This window comes from Cupressus sempervirens, chromosome 4 (assembly GCF_028749045.1).
Source record: "Cupressus sempervirens isolate cs-2001-9-10 chromosome 4, ASM2874904v1, whole genome shotgun sequence".
NCBI lineage: Eukaryota > Viridiplantae > Streptophyta > Pinopsida > Cupressales > Cupressaceae > Cupressus > Cupressus sempervirens.
The window spans coordinates 630,712,032-630,734,040 of NC_143121.1; the positions used below are offsets into that span (position 1 = coordinate 630,712,032).

The 22,009-nt window shown below is 29.2% G+C and overlaps 1 protein-coding gene across 1 annotated transcript; it reads right to left on the minus strand.

Annotated features, from left to right (window-relative positions):
• Nucleotides 1-486: 486 nt before the first annotated feature.
• LOC149562812 (LOB domain-containing protein 24-like) lies at nt 487-3,280 on the minus strand. The gene is made up of 2 exons (XM_089823925.1): nt 3,021-3,280; nt 487-1,037 (listed from the first exon to the last, which is right to left on the minus strand). Exons 1-2 carry the CDS (start codon nt 3,186-3,188, stop codon nt 645-647), a joined length of 561 nt encoding a protein of 186 aa, XP_089680051.1. The 5' UTR covers nt 3,189-3,280; the 3' UTR covers nt 487-644.
• Between the last annotated feature and the right edge of the window lie 18,729 nt (nt 3,281-22,009).

Below are 22,009 nucleotides of genomic sequence, written 5' to 3' on the forward strand. Positions count from 1 at the left end.
ATTGTACAATTGATTTATTAACTACGGCCTAATCACGTATCAGCAATACTCATTTAATTATACTATTGATTAGTTAATTTTTTGAAAAGGCCATTAATCCATTACATATTTAATAACCAAATCCAATAAACAAACTGAAACGTTGACAGCAATAGTGTTCATTCCCTCTTCACCATTATTCAAAGCAATTCTGCAAATTTAGTTTAACTGTTCAAGCACACATTTATAGAACACACATTTATAAGGAAAACCAATATCAATACGACACTGACTTGCAAAACACGGCAAGTGGACAAGACTCCAATTGCAAAGCTATATTGTATTACATTTGCAATTTGGTTGGTTGCATTTCTATAGGAAATCACAAGTAAACACGTATTATAATTTTGATTCAATGCTCTCTCTGATAACGTATTACAATTTTGATTCAATGCTCTCTCTGATAAACTGAAAACCACAAAGAATTCTCCCAACTTAAGATAAATTTATATAAAAATATATGTCTAATACACGAATAAATTAGATGGTTAAAATGATACCATAATCAAAGGTGACAACATAAACGTTGTTATAATACAAGAGTCTTAGAAAGACTAGCAATGGCATGATATCACTATTACTATAATCAACCTGGTTATGGGTATTCATAATTCCCATAGAGGATCCCACAAAAGAATGGGGTCGATCTCTTCGTAGAAGATTTCTTGAATTGGTTGCGGTGTTGGAATAGTGGCCGGATAGATCTCCTCATACAAGATTTCTTCATTTAATGGCGCTTGTGGTGTTGGAATAGTGGGATATACAGCATTTTGACCATCAAGAGATCCCGTGTGGAGGAGTAATAATATCTTATCATGCTTGGAACGCACAGTTGTGAGCTCTTCTCTCATGTTTTCCAGTTGGGTTTTCATCTCAGCAATCTGCTTCTGCAATTGTTCGATTGCATTTGCAGACCCACGAACAGGGTCTTCCATCCTCGCTTTTGCTTCAAACACCATACTCTTCACTGCTTCTTCTCTTTGTTCAGCCTTTATACCCTAAAATAGCATCACATAAAAACTATGAGATGCATTTTCTATACATGATTTTTCCCTTATTCGTATAACTTTTGAATAAGTAGATAAAAGAAAGAAAACATAAAATAAATAAAAGATATGTTTCACAATAGATATTTGCAAGTGTTGTTTATCACAACATGTTTAGTTGTTTTAGTAAATATTGGGACTGTGACATTTAGGTGGGTAAAGCCGAGATCATTGACGATAATGTGTTAAGTCTTTGAGGAGCCGCTTTTTGAACAGTATGATACGAGGTTGACATACCAAAAACTTTTACGTCAACGTGGGGAAACAACTCATACTGAAAACATCCCGCACGAAATGACACGTGGGAATAATTATGCATGTATAAATACTTAAACTACACACTCGTTGAGGGAAGTCTACTATGCCACGGAACGTAAGCTAAAATATTAATATCATATAATGGAATGTAATACATCGGTAAAAACTCTTACAGTTCCGATGAACAAAGTACATAAATAAAAGTATCATATCTACGTATTCTGATATTGTATTTAATTGTACTGGGTTTTAGTTTAGTATATTGATTTGAATATGGTGATATAATTATGGTTATAAAATTTTGATATTAAATTTAATTGTAGAGGGTTTTGGTTTGATGTATTGATTTAAATGTGTTTGTATTATTCTTGTTATCAAGGTTCAAATTTTATTAAGATTATTGTTTACTATTATATTGTAGAGGAGATTTGAGAACAAAACAAAACATCTCTGTAAACTAATGTGAACTAATTTAAAGAAAGTTAAATACAATCTTTCTTGTAAAATGAAATACAACTCCAATATATCAAAGTTTCCACTAAAAATTACTTTTACTCAACAATATAATGCAAAAGAGTAAAATCAAATGAGTAGTGGAAGAAAAAGGTATTATAGAATGAATCAGATTGGCAAACATATGAAGATGATCAGTGAACCTCAAGCAAGTTACTGAAAAACATACGCGATATAAGTATAATAGAATAAATCACATAATTTATGAGTGTACTTAGAGAAGTCCCTAAAAAATATAGCAATTTCAACCAAAAGCTTATGTCACAATTATCTGACCTTTGAGAACTCATATCAACTGTAAAATTCATTCCACATGTAATAATTTTAGTTTGCAAAACCAAAGACTAAGGCTTAAAGAAGCTTAAAAAGTGAAAAATATAGGCAATTCAAACCAAGAGCTCATGCCACAATTATCTGACCTTCGAGAACTCATGCCAACTGTAAAATGCATTTCACATTGTAATCTTGGTGCTCAAAACAAAAGACTAGACTTAATGAAGCTTAAAAAATGTACAAGTAGTTGGTCTTTTGAATCATCAGAAGTTTAGAACAACAAATTATACTTCCAATTGTTACTTCATTGTGGAATCCTATGATCTGGATTTAAATAAAAGAACTATTAATATTGTGGATCTTTCTCGAACATCTATTTGTTTTATAGTAATAAGTTATAAAACATAACCTGAAATATTGATATTAAATTTTTTTATACAATTAAATTTAAAAATAAATTACAAGGCATGACGACCATACCAATCTTAACTACTCATGTATTTCTTTAATCGAAGAAATCAGTTGTAAGTTCTTTCGTATCAAGAAAATTTATGTCCCTTCATACTTTAATCCATTCGAATAACAGAATATATAAAAAATACTATGCATAATCAAATCTACAAAATTCTTTCAGATAATAATTTTAATTAATTCAATTGAATATAGTCCCAACCCAACATTAAAGTAACATTAAAGTAAAGTTAAAGTAACATCAAGTCAAATAGAACAATCGAAATCCACGAAGTCTAATTGCAACCAGCTACCAACAACAGACCCACAAATCAGAAAATTTAAAAAAGGGGAAAAATCAGCAAAAAGAAATACAATGGCTAATTAAGAAGTCTTCTCCTTACCTCGGACCAAGAGACATGGAGCAAGAAGTTGGATTACCTGAAGCAATCGGACAATATGACTGGTTCCAAACACTCTCTGCACAATTGCAAATTTGTCGGGATCATCAGAAGGAAAATGCGGAGCCAGCACGCAATCTTCACAACACTTTTTGCGTTGCATTCGACAAGCAGCGCAGGCAGAAGTGGTCATCTTTCTTTTTGCCATTGAATAAAAATAATAATAATATGATGCGATACAATGCCTGCTCTAACTATTATAATACTTCCCCCAAGGAACAATTTCTTGTCTACTTGGCATTGACAACATGTCGACGTAAACAGAATTCAAGCCATGATTTCAAACGATAGCACGCGATTGGATGGGAGGCTACTGATTTTGAATTCATATTAATCAATCTCTTTTATCATGAAATTATTTGGTCTATTCATATCCATGCAAGTCTGAACAGCAGAAATAAAGGGGACTTTTTTTATCACCAGTCAAATATGTACAGCTGTTTCAATAAGATTTTTGTTTTGATTGATATATATTGAAAAGACAGATTATAGAAGTTTCAGAGAGGCATGAAGAGGTAGTATAGATAAGAGATAAGAAAAAGATCTTCGAGCCACAATCCGTATTTTCAACATATTACCGACAATTGTGATGGATTAGTTTGTTTGTATTCTCCGTCGACCTCACTGTTCATTTCGTCGACCACAAGTTTGGGCTCGTGTCCTATTTCTTCTGTCCCTCCCAAATCAGTGTGGGCACAACAATTATACCTTTTTTTCCTTGACTTAGAATTATGAAATGGTAAAGTTAAGAAGGAGGACTTCCTTATCAACTAACATATTATTTGATAATAACATTCTAGCTGGAACCTTCATGGTAAGAACAACATGACAACTTAAGCATCCATTGATGATATCAGTTGTACCATGAATCTTAGTGTTTGATGTTAAAAACATATATTTGGAAATTATTTCCTTTTCTTTTAGATTTTTTTAGTGATTTTAAAAGTAGATAAATTTAAATATTAAGAAAAGAAAGTTTAGTTCTTGTCTTTTATGCTTTCTTTAGTTTATATCTAAATTTGGGTCAATTCATATAGTTGTAACAACAACCAAGTTGTTCTGTCACAATAAATGAGATCAACTAATATTCTTATGCTTTTTATCTTTCGTATGTTCTTTAATTTTTATTTTTTTTATGATTGTGCAAACAAGAAAATTACAAAAACAACCGTAAGTTCAAAAGCATATATTAACAAACAAATTAGAAAACATGCTGAGCAAAAAGCCCGGGCCAAAATAAATAACAAATGACAACAGTTTGTCCACATCATTTAGAAGATGTAAAAATTTGTTAGTCAATTGAACGGAATGTTGAAAGAAACACTTTTTTTTGCCAAGCCCACCCATTTAGTAACAGTATCAACTATCACACTTCATTTTCAAGGGATATGCCCAAAGGAGATAGAATTGAAGTTGTGCGATAAATAACGAACTTGATCAACCAGACAAGCCAAATGCTAAGAGAACCTCTCAAGATTTTTTTTATTCAAAATAAAAGATTAAAAAGTATAATCCCTAAAGACTAAAAATGGGATCTTTTCAAGAAGAAAAAAATGACAAGTATCTTTCTGATTAAGGACATATTTAGAAGGCCATTGTAACCCCCACTTTTTTATAGTCCCAAGTAAGACATTTATTGTAATAAAGGAAACAAGTAAAGATTGTAATTGGGACGAAAAAATGTCATTCTTAATCATTTTCCACCAAAAGAATCTTCCAAATCATTATATTAAAGATCTATCATCTAATAACTACTAGAAATAAAGTAAATTCCTTTAGAATCAAAACCTAGAGCTAGAGTGTTACAATTTAGCAATAAAATGACATTCATAGAAGAAATAGAAATAAATGATATAGGTAAAAGCATAGATCTATGTCACTGTTTGTGATATCAAAACTTGTTTTGGTCAAATTTCATTTCTCTATCAAAACTGAATTTTATTCAAAAACTAAAAATACCCTTTTATAGATCTTAGATTCAATATCATCATTATATAAATTTTTGAGTGTTTTGATTAGTTATAATATGTTAGAATTTTAAAATATTATAAGTTGATATTTCAACATTTCAGAAGATGCTCACGTAAAAAAGGGAAAAAAATAGTAAATCATACCAAAAAAACAAAAAAATTATATTTATTTCTAGAGGAGAGAGTCCTCTTCATGAATATGTAATTTTTTCTCAAGAAGGTGTAGATTTGATTGGGAAGTTTTGATGGGAGGAAAAAACTGTTGGCTTCTGAGAAGGTCGAGGTTAAGTACTTATAACAAAGAAAATATAGATAAAAAATAATTATTTCTTTTTTTGTGCACGAGATATACATGTCATCTATAAGATATTTTCAAATCAAAACAAAAAAAGATGATTTGCTTCTTCTTTTTTGACGTGAACTACACCCTATATTTTTTATAGTTAAAAAAGGGACTTCAAAATAAAAGAAATGAATAAATTCTTACTCAATTTTTTTTATAAAAATCATAGGCATAAATTTCATCCAATTCTACACATTTCATCAGTTTACATCATTTTCAAATTCTAAACACAAATACCATTTTTTTTGTCATTAATGTTGAACTGTCGCATTCTGATATCATGTTTCTTCATAAAAGGTGACACAGGTTTGTGCTTTTACCCATATATTGTCTCTCTTTATAGTCTAACGACTTGCATCATTCTAGAAAAAGAAAGAAGTGCACCTATTTGATAAGATTCTTTAAAATTAACAACATTATACTATGAAACCTCTACATTAAATTACTCAAATGGTGGAAAAGAGGATTGTTAAAAAGGATAGGAGAGTGAACATGACCAAAAACATTTTTGTCCCAATTAAAAATATTTCATTTTCTAACATCAAAATTAAATCCCATATAAATTTCCAAAGGAAAAAATAAAAATAACATAATTAAGTCTTTAGGGGTGGAAACAACTATAAACCTATAAATTGGAAGGTCAATTGACTGATCCACACGCTATCTTTATTAGATAACTAGAGGGTTGAGTAGCTAGAGTAACACACACCTATTTATTACTTGATGGATATGTTTGTTGACACTAGAGTGAAATAACCAAACATCATGCAAGGGCGTGGAGGTTTGGTAGACAAGAACCAAGTTTAGATTGACATCACCACGAGTTGTATGTAGTATCACATGCCTCACATGTTGGAAATTAGCCTAGGGTAGATATGATAGATTTTTCATTGAGAGAAACATATACTTAGTGTCAAGTGAGAAAAGTATGGAGATAAAACTCTTGGCAGTAAGACTTAGAAAATTGTCTAAGTTTTATGAAGATTATCTATCGATATAGCCAAAGTTTTGATTGGTGAGCTTCACAAAGATACTATTGGCACATGCAGAGTTACCTAGTGATAGTAAAATATGTCAAGATAGTATTCTTAAGTGTGTGAGGTAGTACAACTAGTGTGAATAGAGTTATGACAGTTCTTCCAATTGCAGTATTGAGCTGACTGAGTAGGATGTAGTTAAGGAATCAGATATTTTATGTTAAGGAAATATTTTGTTTACCAAAATAATTACTTGGATAATTAGCAACAACATTCTAGATGATAATCCTAAGTGAGAAAAGTATAGTTTTGTATTTTGATATACATGTGAAAGCATCAAGGCTAATAGTACATAATATAATGTTCAATATTATGGTATAAAGGAAATATTTGAAATGTAAGGTTATGTGTGGCTATTGTGATATCTAGACTATTATTTTGTGATGTAAATTTTGTGACCAGAGTGGTAAGAGGAAGTATATGTGAGTTGGCATAACGAGATACAAAGATCATATCAAATATTGAAGATATCAACATTGAGAAAGAGGTTATTGTACATCTATACTTTTGTATAAGTTAAATATTATTATATATTTCATGTTTGGGTAGTGGAATCATCTTGCATACATTATGTAATTATAATAACAACTCGTAATACAGTTGAGGCTTCTAACAAGGCCTAGTCCTCTAAAAAGGACTGAGACACTATAAAGATGTAATAGAGTCCTAACAGGGTCAATATCTTTCACAAGATACATTTGATTAGTGGAACATTTTGTGGGTACCATCCCCACCATGGTTTTCTCTTGGCCAAGGTTTCCCTAGTTAACAAAATATGGTGTTATGTGATGCATTTCTTTATGGTTGTGATTACTGTTCAACTTAATCAGTTTATTTTTGTATGCAAGTTATAAGATTGTGAATGATATCCATAGTAGGGAAAAAGTTTGTAAAATATTGATTCATCCCCCCAACCCCCCTCTCAATATTTCCTATTTATAAAAATTAGTATAAGAGCACAACTACTCAGAAGAGGCCTAACAACTTTAGTAAAATCTCTATGGATATGGATTAGTTATAGAAGAACCTAGAAGAAGCACTTGAGAAACTTGATGTACTTATAGAACATATAGATACTCTAGAGGATGAGTATGAAGATGCAAAAGATTGCATTAAGAATTAGAAGGACAATATAGAACATATATCAGATCCAAGAAAGAGAAAAAAGATTAAAAAAACAAGGATTGCAATTAAATTCCAAGGTTTAAGAAAGAGAGTGAGATCCTGAAGCATGAGCTAGAAATTACAAATTTGAAGTTGAGTCTAAAGGATGATGACAAAGAAATTAAATCAAATCAGAGATTAGAGAATATAGATTTGAAATGAAAACTTGCAAAGATGACATCTAATCTTGAATCATCGAAGTTACAATATGATAAAATTGAGAAGTACAATACAATTTTGAAAAGAGAGCTTACACAATCTAAGAAATATCTTGAAAGGTTATATTCAAGTAGGATGAACCCACAAGAGTGGGTTACACTTTGTTGGAAGAAGAAATTCCTCCAAAACATTGATGGCCAAAATTTCAACTTTCATTGTTTCAATCAGAACTCGTAACAAAGTTTTGATCAAAATTAAATAGAGCCAAATAGAGTTTAAAAACCCCAATCTGCAACCCCAATTTTTATTTTCATTGTTGCTTACTGACTAGTTTTGGTCAAAACTAAGGAAAAGAGGTGCATCTGACTAACCAGCCTACAAAATAGGTACGAATTTTCATTCTTCATCCCTTTCTAATGTTATGTGTGTGTGTGTGTGTGTGTGTGTGTGTGTGTGTGTGTGTGTGTGTACACACACACACACACACACACACACACACACACACACACACACACACACACACACACACACACACATATATAATTATTGTATAAATATATATATATGGTGTATATACACATATATGATGTTTATATGTGTACATACATGTATGCATATGCATACATATGTGTATATATACATATTATGTATATATTTTCTTTGTATTTTTTATTGCATATATGTTCTATATTAAGTTAGTTCCATGATCTAAACTACTTCCCTAATCATAACCATAACTTTAATTTCTTGATATTAAACCCTAGTCCTTTTGTTAAGCCATGTTCCTAAATACTAGATATGGGCTAATTCTAATCCAAACTTGTAAGTTCTATAATATTAAAAGCTCTCAACCCTAAATCTAGATCCTGAGATCTTAAATTCAAACCCTAATCCTATATATAATCCTAGAGTTCTCCAAAGATGTAATAAGTTTAACTCTAATTTTAGGTAGATATCTAGAATATGATGTAAATGTACATTCCCTAACCCTACTAAGTGAATAATCAAATTTCTAAATTAAATTCTAAGCCTAATCCTAAATGATAAACCCAAATCAGGGCAAGTAAAGTTAAACTTAGTGAACTCTAAGATCCTAAAAATTCATGTAATATACAAAATCCTAAATCATAAGGTCTAAGTCAAGAACATTATCTTGAATTTCTAAGTAAATCCTAAAATTATTTAAACATGTTATCCTAGACCATACTATAGGTCCTAATCCTATTATCCTAATTGCTAAACCCCAATCCAAACTAGTAAACTCTAATCTTAAAAGCTCTTGAGCCCATTTAAATATTAATGCTAATTCCATTTAAATCCTTACTCCTAAGCTCATAACTTACTTAACTAGATAATCCTAGAACCACAATGTACTAACACATGTATGAAAATCATCTAGACATGTGACTATTTAAGTTTAAAAAATTACAATCCCTATTAAGGTTTGATTTTAGAAACAATTCCATTTTAAAGTTTGATCACACATGTATATTTATTTATTTAAAAGTTTTAGGGCTTATATATTTAAAAGTAAAATTTCAATACATGTGTATTCTCTTGTCATTTTTGAAAATAAGTTTGATTCATGTGTATTATGGGTTCATTTCATGTTTAATTGACTTAAATGTATATCACACATACAAAATCATTTCACATGTACATGTATGACTTAAATTAATATATGGCATGTGTGTGTGTATACATGTATAATTTCATATTTAGGAAAATTATATTTTCTTAAATGTCACATGCATGTCACATAATAAATTTTAAGTTTATTAAATGTCATGTATTTTAATTTAAAATTTAGGTTTACACATACACATACTATCTACATACATTGGTCCACATGGTAGATCAACAACCTCCTATCCCCCCAACCAGTAGCCTGTCTCCCCTAGATTAGCATAAGATCCCCCCAGATCAAAAGTCTCATATCCCTTGCAAGCAACAACCTGTCCCCACCAACATCAGTGTAGGAGCACCCTAGATCAGAAACCTATTCCACCCCATGAGCTATATGAGTGCACTAAGAAAGAGATTCTGAGACTTTAGGAATCCTTGACTAGTGACACATTCTCTAGTGTTTATAGTAGTACATGTTAGGATTACACCTCTGACAAAAATAAAAATTACATGAAAATACAAACAACATCATAAAACAATAGATCACACAGAAGAGAACACAAGACACCAAGATTTAACATGGTTCACCCAAACCCTGGGCTACATCCACCAAACAACAAGCTCAATATTATTATGATCCAATGATTAAAACTTGATTACAATCTATAATCCCTTATATCTCAATACCATTGTAAGAACCAATTTTTGCATCACTCCTTATGAAACAATCCCTAACCTTAAGCCCTTTTATACAAGTATATTTGCTGCTTTAGGGTTAAAATTAGTTACAACATGTTGGCCATAAATTAGTGAATATAAATAATATCCAATTGGCAAATGTTAGCCATTGGCAAATAGTAGCCCATCATTGGCGAATAGTATCCCAAAAAGAAAAAATTGGGGTGATGTCGTAAACCCCAAAGAATTTATGAAGTATGTACATTTCTTCCCTAATCAGTCACCACAAACTAAGAGTACATGCTAGAGAATTTTGCACAACCTTACATTTATTAGAGATGATATTAATGGTACTACTCTATATTCAGCATAGGATATATAGGTTATCCTTGATAGTAAGAGACTAGAGATCTCTTTGGGTCTTTCACTTCAGCAGGTACAAGATTTAGTGTCCAAAGATGTTTTGAAGAGGGAATGTTTCCCTCATTATGTTTCACAAAAGTTTGTTAAGGGGTATTCTCCCTTCAAATGTATAGATCTATAGGTGGTTACATTAATACACCTATGATTCCTTCCTGCTCATGGTTGTTATCCAAATAACAACTAGATTCCACTCTATTTACATGACAACTTTGTGTCAAGGTTTTCTTAGGAAGGGTAGTGAACTACACTGATTTACTAGGTCACTTAAGACATGGGTGTAAAAGATGGGTTGATAGGTTGCTAGGTCATTCACCACAAACACATATGGCATTATTAGAGAGAGTGCACTTGATATTTCTCATGTATTAGGTCTCTCAGCTAATGAGGCTTTGCATAGCACCTAGTTATGGGTGGTGATTTAGGGAATTGGAGAGATTAGTTATGTATAATTCCTTATTTGAACAAGTTTCAAACCTAATTAGTTAGGTATAATTCCTAAATATAGTAAATATATATATAGTTCATCCCTTTAACCTGCACATGTCCTAATTTCATCCCATTAAGCTCAATATTCCAATTTGTTCCTCTTAAAAATTTGAATTAGTTAGATATTCTAAAATTAGCTACATATGTTAATTTGAATAATGTACACAAGACTTAAACGCATGTGTTTTATTTAATTTAAGTTGTTTATAAATATAATTTATTTTCTAATTTGAACAAGTTTCAAACCTAGAATTAGTTACATAATTCCTTTAATCCCTTTAATTAATTAGTTAAATAGATATAGTAGTTCATCCCTTTAATTTGCGCATGTCCTAATTTCATCCCCTTAAGGCCAATATTCTAATTTTTTCCTCTTAAAACATGAAAGGATAAATATATATACTTCATCCCCTTAAGGAAAAATGTTCTAATAAAAAAGTCAAAGTTCAATAATTAGTTACAAGTCCTAATTTCAAATTGTGTCAAATTGTTTAACCAAATTTCAAATTGTGTCGAATTATTCGGCCAAAATTCAAATTACAAGTTGTTTCTATCTCGTATCAAGTGGTCCATTTCATGGTTCGATAATATTTAATATTTTCTCATGATAATCAATATTGAGCCTCCACTTATGTATTCTAGGTCCTTTGATAGGATGAAGAGTTAGACCAGTGGAAATAACATGGTTAGTATATTGATAAACCTTGTTATTAGGCTGATAATCAGTCAAATAAATACGATTTTAATTACTCTCTTTTGCTTCAAATATGTTCCTTGTATAACAATAGAACCTACATACACATTTAAAAAATATCTCATATAGATTAATTGTACTTAAGTTAAATATAAAAAATCAAGTAAACATGCTTCAACTATACTAACCAATGGGAAACATAATTCCAAAAGTTATTTCAATCTTTGTTAGCTTCTCTCTTTCCATGGTGCAACACAATAAATAATAGATAGCACCTTCTACATTTTGAGAGTCTACAATGACTGCAAAATATTGCCTACACAAAGTACATGAGTATAATAGTTATCACCTAACATATTAAATTAACCAAAATAATTTAAAACAAAAACATGTAAATACATACATATCAACTTTGATCAATCCTAAAATATGGTTGTAATCACTAGAAATCAATGGAATATCATCATCATTTTCATCCTCAGACTCATTCATATTAATGACATCTAGTGGCACCAAAGTCCATTCACCCACATATCCATGTACTTTATTAATGCAACCACCATAGTTTTCATCAATGCAATTAGGATAAAAACATGAGTATTCTCTAGTGTACAATGACCACACATTACTATATGTACTCATAACTAAATGCAAAGATCATGTCTTCTACATTCTTGCATGAATGCATTGATCTTCTATTGACACCTAAATGTAAGGTCCATACATACATTTAAAAATTCAAGTTAAATATTCAAATTAATCTATACTTGGTACCTCCCAAAACACTCTGAATGGTATGACTTGATCCACTTGTGATGACATGTTACCTATATTTGTTAGCATCATAAAAATGAATTTACACCACTCAACTGCAACATGAGCATTATTAATGTGATATCCTTTATAGTTCATTTAGTACTTTCTTTAAGTATGTTTGATATAAGCTCCAGTGCCATCATGCTCACCCTTTCCATGTCCACTTTGAAAAAAAAACTCCAAATGTGTGGTATATTAAGGTGTTAATGATAGCTACATAATGCATAAAATGGTCTCGTTAATTTAAATTATGTTGTACATCCATCTGAGCATACAAAATATTTTTCTATTTTTATGCCTTTGTTTTTTAACTATTCAAAAATGTGTTAAAAAAATGTTCCACAAAATGTGTGTCATGACTTTTGTCATCACTAATTTAAAAGTGATAATATTTTTTAATGACTTGTGCTTGATCTATACTTTCCACACCATCCAAAATTGATTTGTGCATGTCAATAAGACACTGGAACCATAATAGTAACCTGCTCTGTAAAGTAGTATTTTGAATGAAATTATTCTTGAGAAATGAAAGAGTAATTCTCTGCAAAGTCAACAACAAATAAAATTTTTCCGAGTGGAGATTCCCTTAGTGTTTAAATTTTTTCTACTTGCCACTTAGAAAAAAAAAGCATGATGTATATATGGTTGAATCAATTTATGAAAATTTGACATAAATTCTCCAATAGGTATCTCATACTCTACATATTCCAACCTTGTTGATTTCTTTCCAACTTCTTTTTATGACTTTATGTACTTATATCTCTTATAGTTTACTATTCTCATCATATCAGTATCTTCATATCTCAAAGGAAATTTAGTCATGTTACCACATGTTTCACAAGTTCCTCTTATGCAATATTTTTCACATAGTGCATGAACATCTAGTTTCTCACATAAGATTGATGTTATAAATTGGCTCAGTCATTTATGGAAAGAAGTTTGAGAACCACCACTTTCTTCTATCATCTTTTAGAACCCTTGATAGTAAAAATTAAATTCAACATAATATCAACAACAACACATTTCAAAATATTTGTTTATCTTCACAAAATAGGGCTTTAAAATCTTTCAAACATTGTCTATCCAATCTTTGTGGCGGGATTTAAATTTAAAAATGAGAGATACAATTCATGTTGTGTGACATCAAACCAATATTTTGTGTGTTGAATATATTTGTTAGGCATGATCCTATGCTTGATGATCTCTTCTATTTGGTGAAGGATGAGCATTATCAATCCAAAATTGAATAACTAAGTTCTTAACCATTTCCCCAATCCTATCAAATCGAGGAGCTCTACACATTAGTGCCCAATTGTATTCTAATGTACTATCATCCAAATTGTTTCTCCTTTTTAGATAATGTAATATCATCTTTCAACTATACCCAATATGCAATGATAGTGAGATCTATATTTTTCCCTGTAATTTCTTATTTAAAATATATGACAGTATCACTCTTTGTGCAATGGATCTATCTATAGATCTAGATTTTTACCCAATGGAATGTAACCATTCCTTAACACTTTCAACAATATCCTTTTTTTGTTTATAATTCTTCCTCTTTTTTATACTTGTATCAATACCCTATAGTTTCAATGGCTCTTTTAATTCATCTTTGAGAAGTGAAATCAATAATAGTTGAGTTTTCTCCACTGTATCAAGATTCTCAAAATGTGCAATTATATCCTTTGACTTTTTATTCAATTGCCTCTTCATAGTATGTGTAGGTTGACTAGAATATTCTCTTAAGTTTTCCACATCCATTTCAATTAAATGATCTATGTTTCTATGACAAACTTTTCTCATCAATCTTTGAGCCACATTAATATTCTCATTTGTTGTTTGATCTCAGGCTGGAAGAATTTTCTTTTTAAAGCCTTAAGCTATAGTATTTTTAAGGGACTTATATAAATAAAGATATAACTTGAAATATTATACAATTTTATCTTTAATCAGGAAAAATCTTCAAATATTATAAATGTTTAACTTTTAATTTTTGAACTAAAGAGGTCGATGAACACACTTCTTTGACCTTGTAATGATCCAGGTTCTTCAATATCCATTGGTTCAACTTCAATTTCCTCTTGTCCAACATTTTCATCATTGACTACTTTGCACATGATATAACAAATAAAATCAAGCAACCATAATTTAATGAACACTATAAATTAAAAATGCATTGGAAAAAATATTGCACATGCGTACGTTGCCTCCTATAGGATCCCACTAAAGATTTTCAAAAAAACCCGTCTTCTTGTTCATCAATTCTTTTTTGTGCATACTTACTTTCTCTTCTACCTTTATTGCCCATGTCACAAATTCTTCTTCCAAAATTTGAAAACAAACATGTTGAAAATATTTTCTCCTTCCCAATTGAAGTGAAAATTATCTAAGTTGTTTATATTGTAAAATGAAAAAAATATATATATTTATATGAGAATTTTTTTCAAACTAAAAACCCCCATAAAGTCAACTTTAGTAAATTTAGTGAAAAGCTTGATGAGAATATCCTTGTGCAATGACATCCTTGTGATAATATTGGTCTTGGATACTTTGGAGCAGAATCACCTAAGAGATCTAAAGTTACTAAGGAACCAGATCTTGTGATCTAATAGCCTAAACCACAACAAGAAGATTAGAACAAGGTTGAGTCAAGTTAGTCTAAAGATGTACCTAAATAAGCTAAATCACCTAAAGAAGTAATGAGCCAATTTACTGGAAAGTGTTATGCATGTAATGAAGTTGGTCATAGAAAGAAGGACTATGTAGGTAAGTATACTAACATACTTCTAGTTATTCTTATAATGGTTATGGTTTTGGACATAAAACTAGTGGTTATGACTTTAGGAAAACTAGATTTAACAATAATAATGGTAGAATATTTATAGGTACTGATCTTGTAGATAATAGACCTATTGGAGAAACCAATATTGTAATAAATGGTATAATTTGTTATATATGCAACATCTTTTGGACATATTTCTAGATATTATAGATTATAGATCAATTAGTCGGGACCTAGATATGGAAACAATGTGATAGCATGTCAAATTTGAAATAACTTGGGACATACTACAAGATTTTGTAGGAAAAAGATTGTAAGGCTATCAAATAACATGAGGAACAACATGAGAAACCCAAAGTTTAGAAGGAATATGAACAATGTTAGAAGGAATGAGAATAACAAAAATGGTTAGAAAGAAAATATGAAAAAGCATGCAAAATATGTTAATGAGATATTTGTTAGAGCTAAGGATGCCATAAGTTCATATGTTGTGATAGAAAATTAATCAAGTGAAGTACTCGAAAACAAGATAATGTTAGTACTTGCTACTAATGAACCCTTATCTATTTGAGCAACTTATTTCATATTTAACCAAAGAAACTAGTGTCAAAAAATTATTTGCACCCTTAGGCAAAGAGGTGAGAGTTGCATCATTATAATGAGGTAAGAAGGAATGTAGTAAAGCTATGGTTAACTGCACATAAGTTTTTGAGTTCATATGTGGGTGCACAAAGAGAAAGAATAGAAACATCTTTTTGATGAATGCTTGCTTGCACAATTAATGAAAAAGTTAACAAGTGATTTAAGGATCAAAATTTGATTTTTATGCACCATTTGATCATGTGAAGAGTTAAGGTGCAATTAAAGGAAAATCTAAGAGAAATTAAAGTGAAGTTGAAGGATATATGAAGGCTATTCTTAAGTCAGCAAAATATGCTGAATTTTGTAGATTTGGAACTTTTGAGGAAAATATGCAACTGATTTATCAAGATAAGCTAGAGAAGTTTGTCAAAAGAAAAATAGATAACACAATGAAGAAAGTTATGTGGATTGCATATACCTCATGTAGTTGGGCTTTAGGAAGGATTGAAGATTTTTCTTCAATAATTAATTTCTTAGGAAAGAATCTAGAAAATTGTGTATTACGAATTGAATGAGAAATTAAAAAATTCATTTATTGAAGTTACATGAAATGTTCATTTGTATCCATTCTTAACTAATTGGATGAAATAATAAATTAAATAGAATATTTTATTACCATGACATGATCTAAAAATATTAATTGATTGTAAGTTATTCATAATTTCATGGGTAAGTGCAAGAAGTTGGGTCTCACTTTTGGGCAAAAAGCGGAAGTGGTTTTCCTATTTTTAAAATTTCTTGTCAATTGATGTCAAAATCTAACGCATTTAGAGATTGAATATAGAAAAAAAATAGGAAATAAAAATTGTAGTGTTCCAAATCTACTTTTTGAATATGTAATTTATTTGTGTACCCATATGATAGAACTTTTTATATATAAATCTTTAGAAACCACTTTTTCAAAATGCATGTTTCAAGACCATACCACACTAATGTATAGACACAATAATTTGACACAAATAAATATTTTTTTGTAAATCCTTTTAAATGAAGTTATCTAACATACCAAAGATTGATGATAATATCTTTCATTTTTTATTGAATAATTTTTTTAATTAAATTTTAATTGGCTATAAAAGTAAATTTTAAAACCTCTCGTATACAAACACTATAATTTAATCAAAATTTTACTTTAAAAAAAAAAAAAAAAAAAAATTCAAAAGAACTGAATCTAGATTGATGACATATAAATTAATTTAAGAAAATTTATAAAATAAAAAAGTTATTAAAGTTTTAGTGAACATGACTATTTACATTTACATACCACCTTTGATTAAAAAATAATTTAAAAAGAGTAAATAAAATCTTAACACTATAAAATTTATATTTCTGAAATGAGGACAATGAGAGCTCTAATGGGTTTTTGTTTCATAAAAAAATTTGATTGGGAAGGCCCTCTAAAAATTATGGCAAGGCGTGAATTTGTTAGTTCAATGCCTTAGCCAAATCTTAAGAGGCCAAGGCATAGGCTTGGTCTTAGCAAGCCTATCATGAACAAAAATCCAATGTAGGAAAAATCTCACCTCATGTTGTAAGAAATAGGCATCTCTTATTTTGAAATTCAAAAAATGGGTACCCATTTTGAAAAATTAAAAGTGGCATTTAAAATCCCCCCAAAAATTAAAAAAATATGATTTTTTTAGAAATAGGTACTCATTTTTTTAAAGTTAAAAATGAGTAACCATTTCTAAAAAAATCAAAAATTTTATTTTTTCAAAATGGGTACCCATTTTTTTAAAATAAAAAATGGGTGCCTATTCTTGAAATTTAGGGTCGAGTACCCAACCTGAAAATGGGTGCCCATTTTAAAAATTGGGTACCCATTTCTAGGAGGTTTCATTCTGTGGATTTGACTTCCACAAAATTGCAACTCAACTTTGTGCATTCACCCTCATATCATGATGTAAATGTCATGATATATTTTAGTGTGATGCACGTTGAATTATAAGATTAGTTAGGGTAGAAAGTTCCTATGCAAAAGAGATGTGACTAAGTAGGTCATTTGTATCTAGGGTAATGCTTAATTTTCTCAGATGTACATTGGAGAGTGTCTTAAATTAAATTTTGTTTTTTTATTGTGAAAATTTATTATTGGAAGGGTGTTGAATTTGGATCATTAGGGAAGGGTAGGAAATGAAACTAATGTACTTTTCTTTCCTACCTACTAGTTTTTATGTACTCTCATACTAGTAAAATTGCTTGGCCAAGATATTATAATGAATACATATGTAAGAGATGCAAGGTTGCATCTATATTTAATTTCTACTTAGTTATATGTGAATGGTAGATTAGTCACATGGCTGCAATATATCAATCTGATTCAACTATCGATTGGGTTGCTAGGTTCCTTAGGAAGGGTCAGAGAGTTCTTTGTATCAGGAAGAACCCCAAGGGATCTAATCACTCCATGGTTGGATAGTAAAAGTGTTTGGACACACTCTTGTCTCTAGATAGCAAATGGATTCCTATTCTAAGGGCTTTGAGATAGGAGCTTTCCAAAAGAATTCTAGTGCAAAGGAATTTCTATTTATACTTAAGATGTAAAAGTGTAACTATGTATGTATTATGATGAATGGTTGTAAGCAAAATTGACAAATTGGTTGGTTACTTGTTATATTTTGATAATATGTTATTTATGATATAAAATTTCATTTTTTGACATTTGTCAATATTACTTTGGCATATGTTGTTTCAACATGTGGTTAGATTGATTATTTATTGTATTTTTCATTTAATAGAAGTTTGAATTTGATACTTTGTGCATTTATCTTGAATTTTTAATCAACTATTTTTTGCATTCCTTAATTATTAGCAAAAGGTGATCTTTACATCTCTACACACCAATAAATGAATACCTAGATTGTAGATAATGTGGTGAATATTTCTATATGGAGAACTTCATCTTTGATGTGAATTATGTCACTTTATTACTTTTTGTTTTGGTGGAAAGACCCTCAATGCCTCTACCAAATCTCTCACATGTTAATATGCAAGATTGTTTTATAATAGTGTAAATATAGTGCTAGATCACTGAGAAATGCTAGCATATCATAGAAAACTAACACACTTTGGTGGAACAAAACAAAGGTTATTGTGATAACAGTTTACACTAACACATACACACTGATATCCTTTTTAGTGTATGAGTTAAATGATAGAATTTAGGAATTAAAAAAATAAATTAGTAAAATTATGAAATTTAGGATTAATTGAATAATTTTGGAAATCATTTATTTTGTATGGAAGAATACAAATGAAATAATATAAAATTTAAGAATAATTTAATTAATTTTATATTTTTCCAAAAAAAAATTGATCAATGAAAAAGAAAAGAAAGATGTTAGTCTTTATTACATAATAAAAGTATTCAATTAATTTCAAGAAAATGAAATATGTTAGTCAATTTTAGGTGTTTATAATTGTTAATATTTCTTTTATATTTTTTATGTCCTATTCATATATGTTTCTAGTTAAAATATTCATTAAAAGGAGGGTGCATAGAATCATCATCTAATTCTATATTCTTATCACAATCGAAACTTATTATTTGTGTTCATGTTGATTATTTTTAACCTTTTAATTATCATGAATCATAGTCATATGCAAGTTAAAGTGGGAAAATATGTAAACTCAAGAAAAGACATATTTGATAATTGTATGGTCCATTTTTAACCACTTACTACTAAATAGAATGAATATATTCTAAGCTTCATTTGTCTATATATGGCCTAAGCCTCAACTAAATTGTATTTCAAAAATCCCAAGAATTAGAATATGGAATTTGATTTTCATTTGTCTTATCCTACATCAAAACTATATGTGTACATTTAACTCCAATAAAGAAAAATCCTAAGTTAACCCTACACATATGTGAGCCCTCTTGTAATTAGTTTTTATTTTTTTATTAGTACTATTGTATCACTCTTTGATTTCTTCGACTAAATTAGTGATTAAAACTCTTTACTTCCATAAATGAAATCAATTATTTTTAAGTTTTCTTATAAAACTAATATATTGCATAATATAGATGCAATTTTTTTATGTTTATAAATGAACAAAACTAATATATAGCTATATCATTAGGTAAAATATTTAGCCTCTTATAAACATTTTCTATAAAAGTACAATTTACCCAATTTATTTTTCATGATGCAAATTAATGCATATTTATAGTGTTGGGATAAAACATTAACAATTATAAAATAATACAATATTATAGACTATATATTATTTAAATAATTATTACTATATAAGATATAATATTATAATATAATATATAATATAATACTATATCAATAAAGTATTAAGGATCATATATAATTAAAACAATACAAAAATAAACTAAAATTGAAATTAATAAATAATACAACTAAAATGTGTTTAATCAAAATTAGGATTTTTAATTTAATGAATCATGTAAATACTTTTAAGATTATTATTAGATTTTCGTACTTCAAATTTCAACTATCTACTACAATTTTAAAAATATCATAATAATTATTAAATTAATATATTCAATATTTATAATAATAATTATCGAATTATAAATTTAAATATAAAACTGAAACTATAATTAATTACAACAAAAGGCAAGTACTTAGCCACTATGTGGCACTTGGTACTCATTCAAATCACTAAATCAATTCTAGAAGTTTATTTAAATAAAATAGGAAATATAAAATAATGATTTCAAATTCATATACAAAAATTAATTTTACAACTTAGATATTTAATTTATAAATAAACCCTATACTTGAAATGTATATAATAAAAAAGTTAAATCAATACAAAATATCTTTTAAAAGACCCTTAAAATAGATAAGTTTCTTTTTTTAAAGAAACATAGATAAGTTTGTTTGAATGGCTAGAAGGGGGGAATAAACTAATAAACCAATCCCATGTAAAACTATAAGAGACCTAATTTCCAACATTGATTCTCAAATGTTGTATTATAATTAAGACCAGTACTTTATAATCACTACACTATATCAATAGCAACCCTTTGATTTATATTCTTAATTAGTAAGAGGTCAAAGAAAAGACTAATTCTTATTATGTGTTATGACTTACTATTATTATTATTGTTATTTATTAAGCTCAAGTAGACTTGAACCCAAGACATCCCAAGTAAGAGGCTTACGATTTACTATTGTGTTGTAGATTCTTGAACTTTTCAATTTAAATGCTTATGAATAAACTTATCTTGACATTAATAACAAGAGCTAGAGTCCTTTCCTTATGAAAGAGATGGACGATATGAGAATCAAATGATAGTTGTTATTGCACAACACATATTTAAAAGAAAAAATAGTTAGTTGAGAAATAGTAGAAAATGATAAATCAATGTGAACAATTTGATTATATAGAAAATTGTATTTGGCATTATTGAGTTCAAGCTAAAGTAAAATTTAATAAATGAATATTAAATTAAATGAAAAAGAACCAAAAAATTTAGAAGGTAATTATTAAGAATAGATATAACTAAATTATTGCAATAAAGTTAAAGCAAACTATATGATAGAATATGTTTTAAAAATAACCAATATCACAAATAAAATAAAATCAAATTTAATTCTTCTTGTTTTCAATTAGGGATAAAATGGGTATTTTTATAGGGGAAACCGCCAAAAATTTTACATAAAGATTTGGAAATAAAAGTCCTAAAATGAAATAGTGTCCCGATCAATAGATAGACCCATCACCACAACCAACGGAACCTAGCAAAAGCCAACACAAACTAAAATACTAATTGTCTAACTAGAGGAAAAACAAAAAAGATACAATGCATAAGAGGAAGAAGCTAAACTATTTTTTCTTCCTTCTCTTTCAATTCCTATTGAAATTTTTTAATCTTCTCAATAAAATCTTTGATATCTTTTTTGTTGATTTGAGTCCCTTTCTTCAGCTTTTTCTTGGTGTTGGAATAGGTGTCTTTTCCAAGACTAGCATCCTCCTCTAGATTGAACACTAGCTTCACCTTCCTATTCCGATTTGAGATAGCTAACACCTTGTTCATGCACTCTACAGTGGTTTCAAACAGACCATGACATTTGGACAATGCATTTCTAGTCAAATTTTCCATTTATTCTCTTCATTTCTTCGATTATCTCCGGATCACCCTTCTGTTCTACATCCTTCCCCTTCTG

Bases quoted from the DNA above. Each gene is read 5' to 3' on its own strand.
- LOC149562812 (XM_089823925.1), bottom strand. From the start codon at position 3,188: ATGGCAAAAAGAAAGATGACCACTTCTGCCTGCGCTGCTTGTCGAATG. The intron at 1,038-3,020 runs GTAATCCAACTT...ATGCTATTTTAG, and splicing joins ATATTGTCCGATTGCTTCAG to GGTATAAAGGCTGAACAAAG.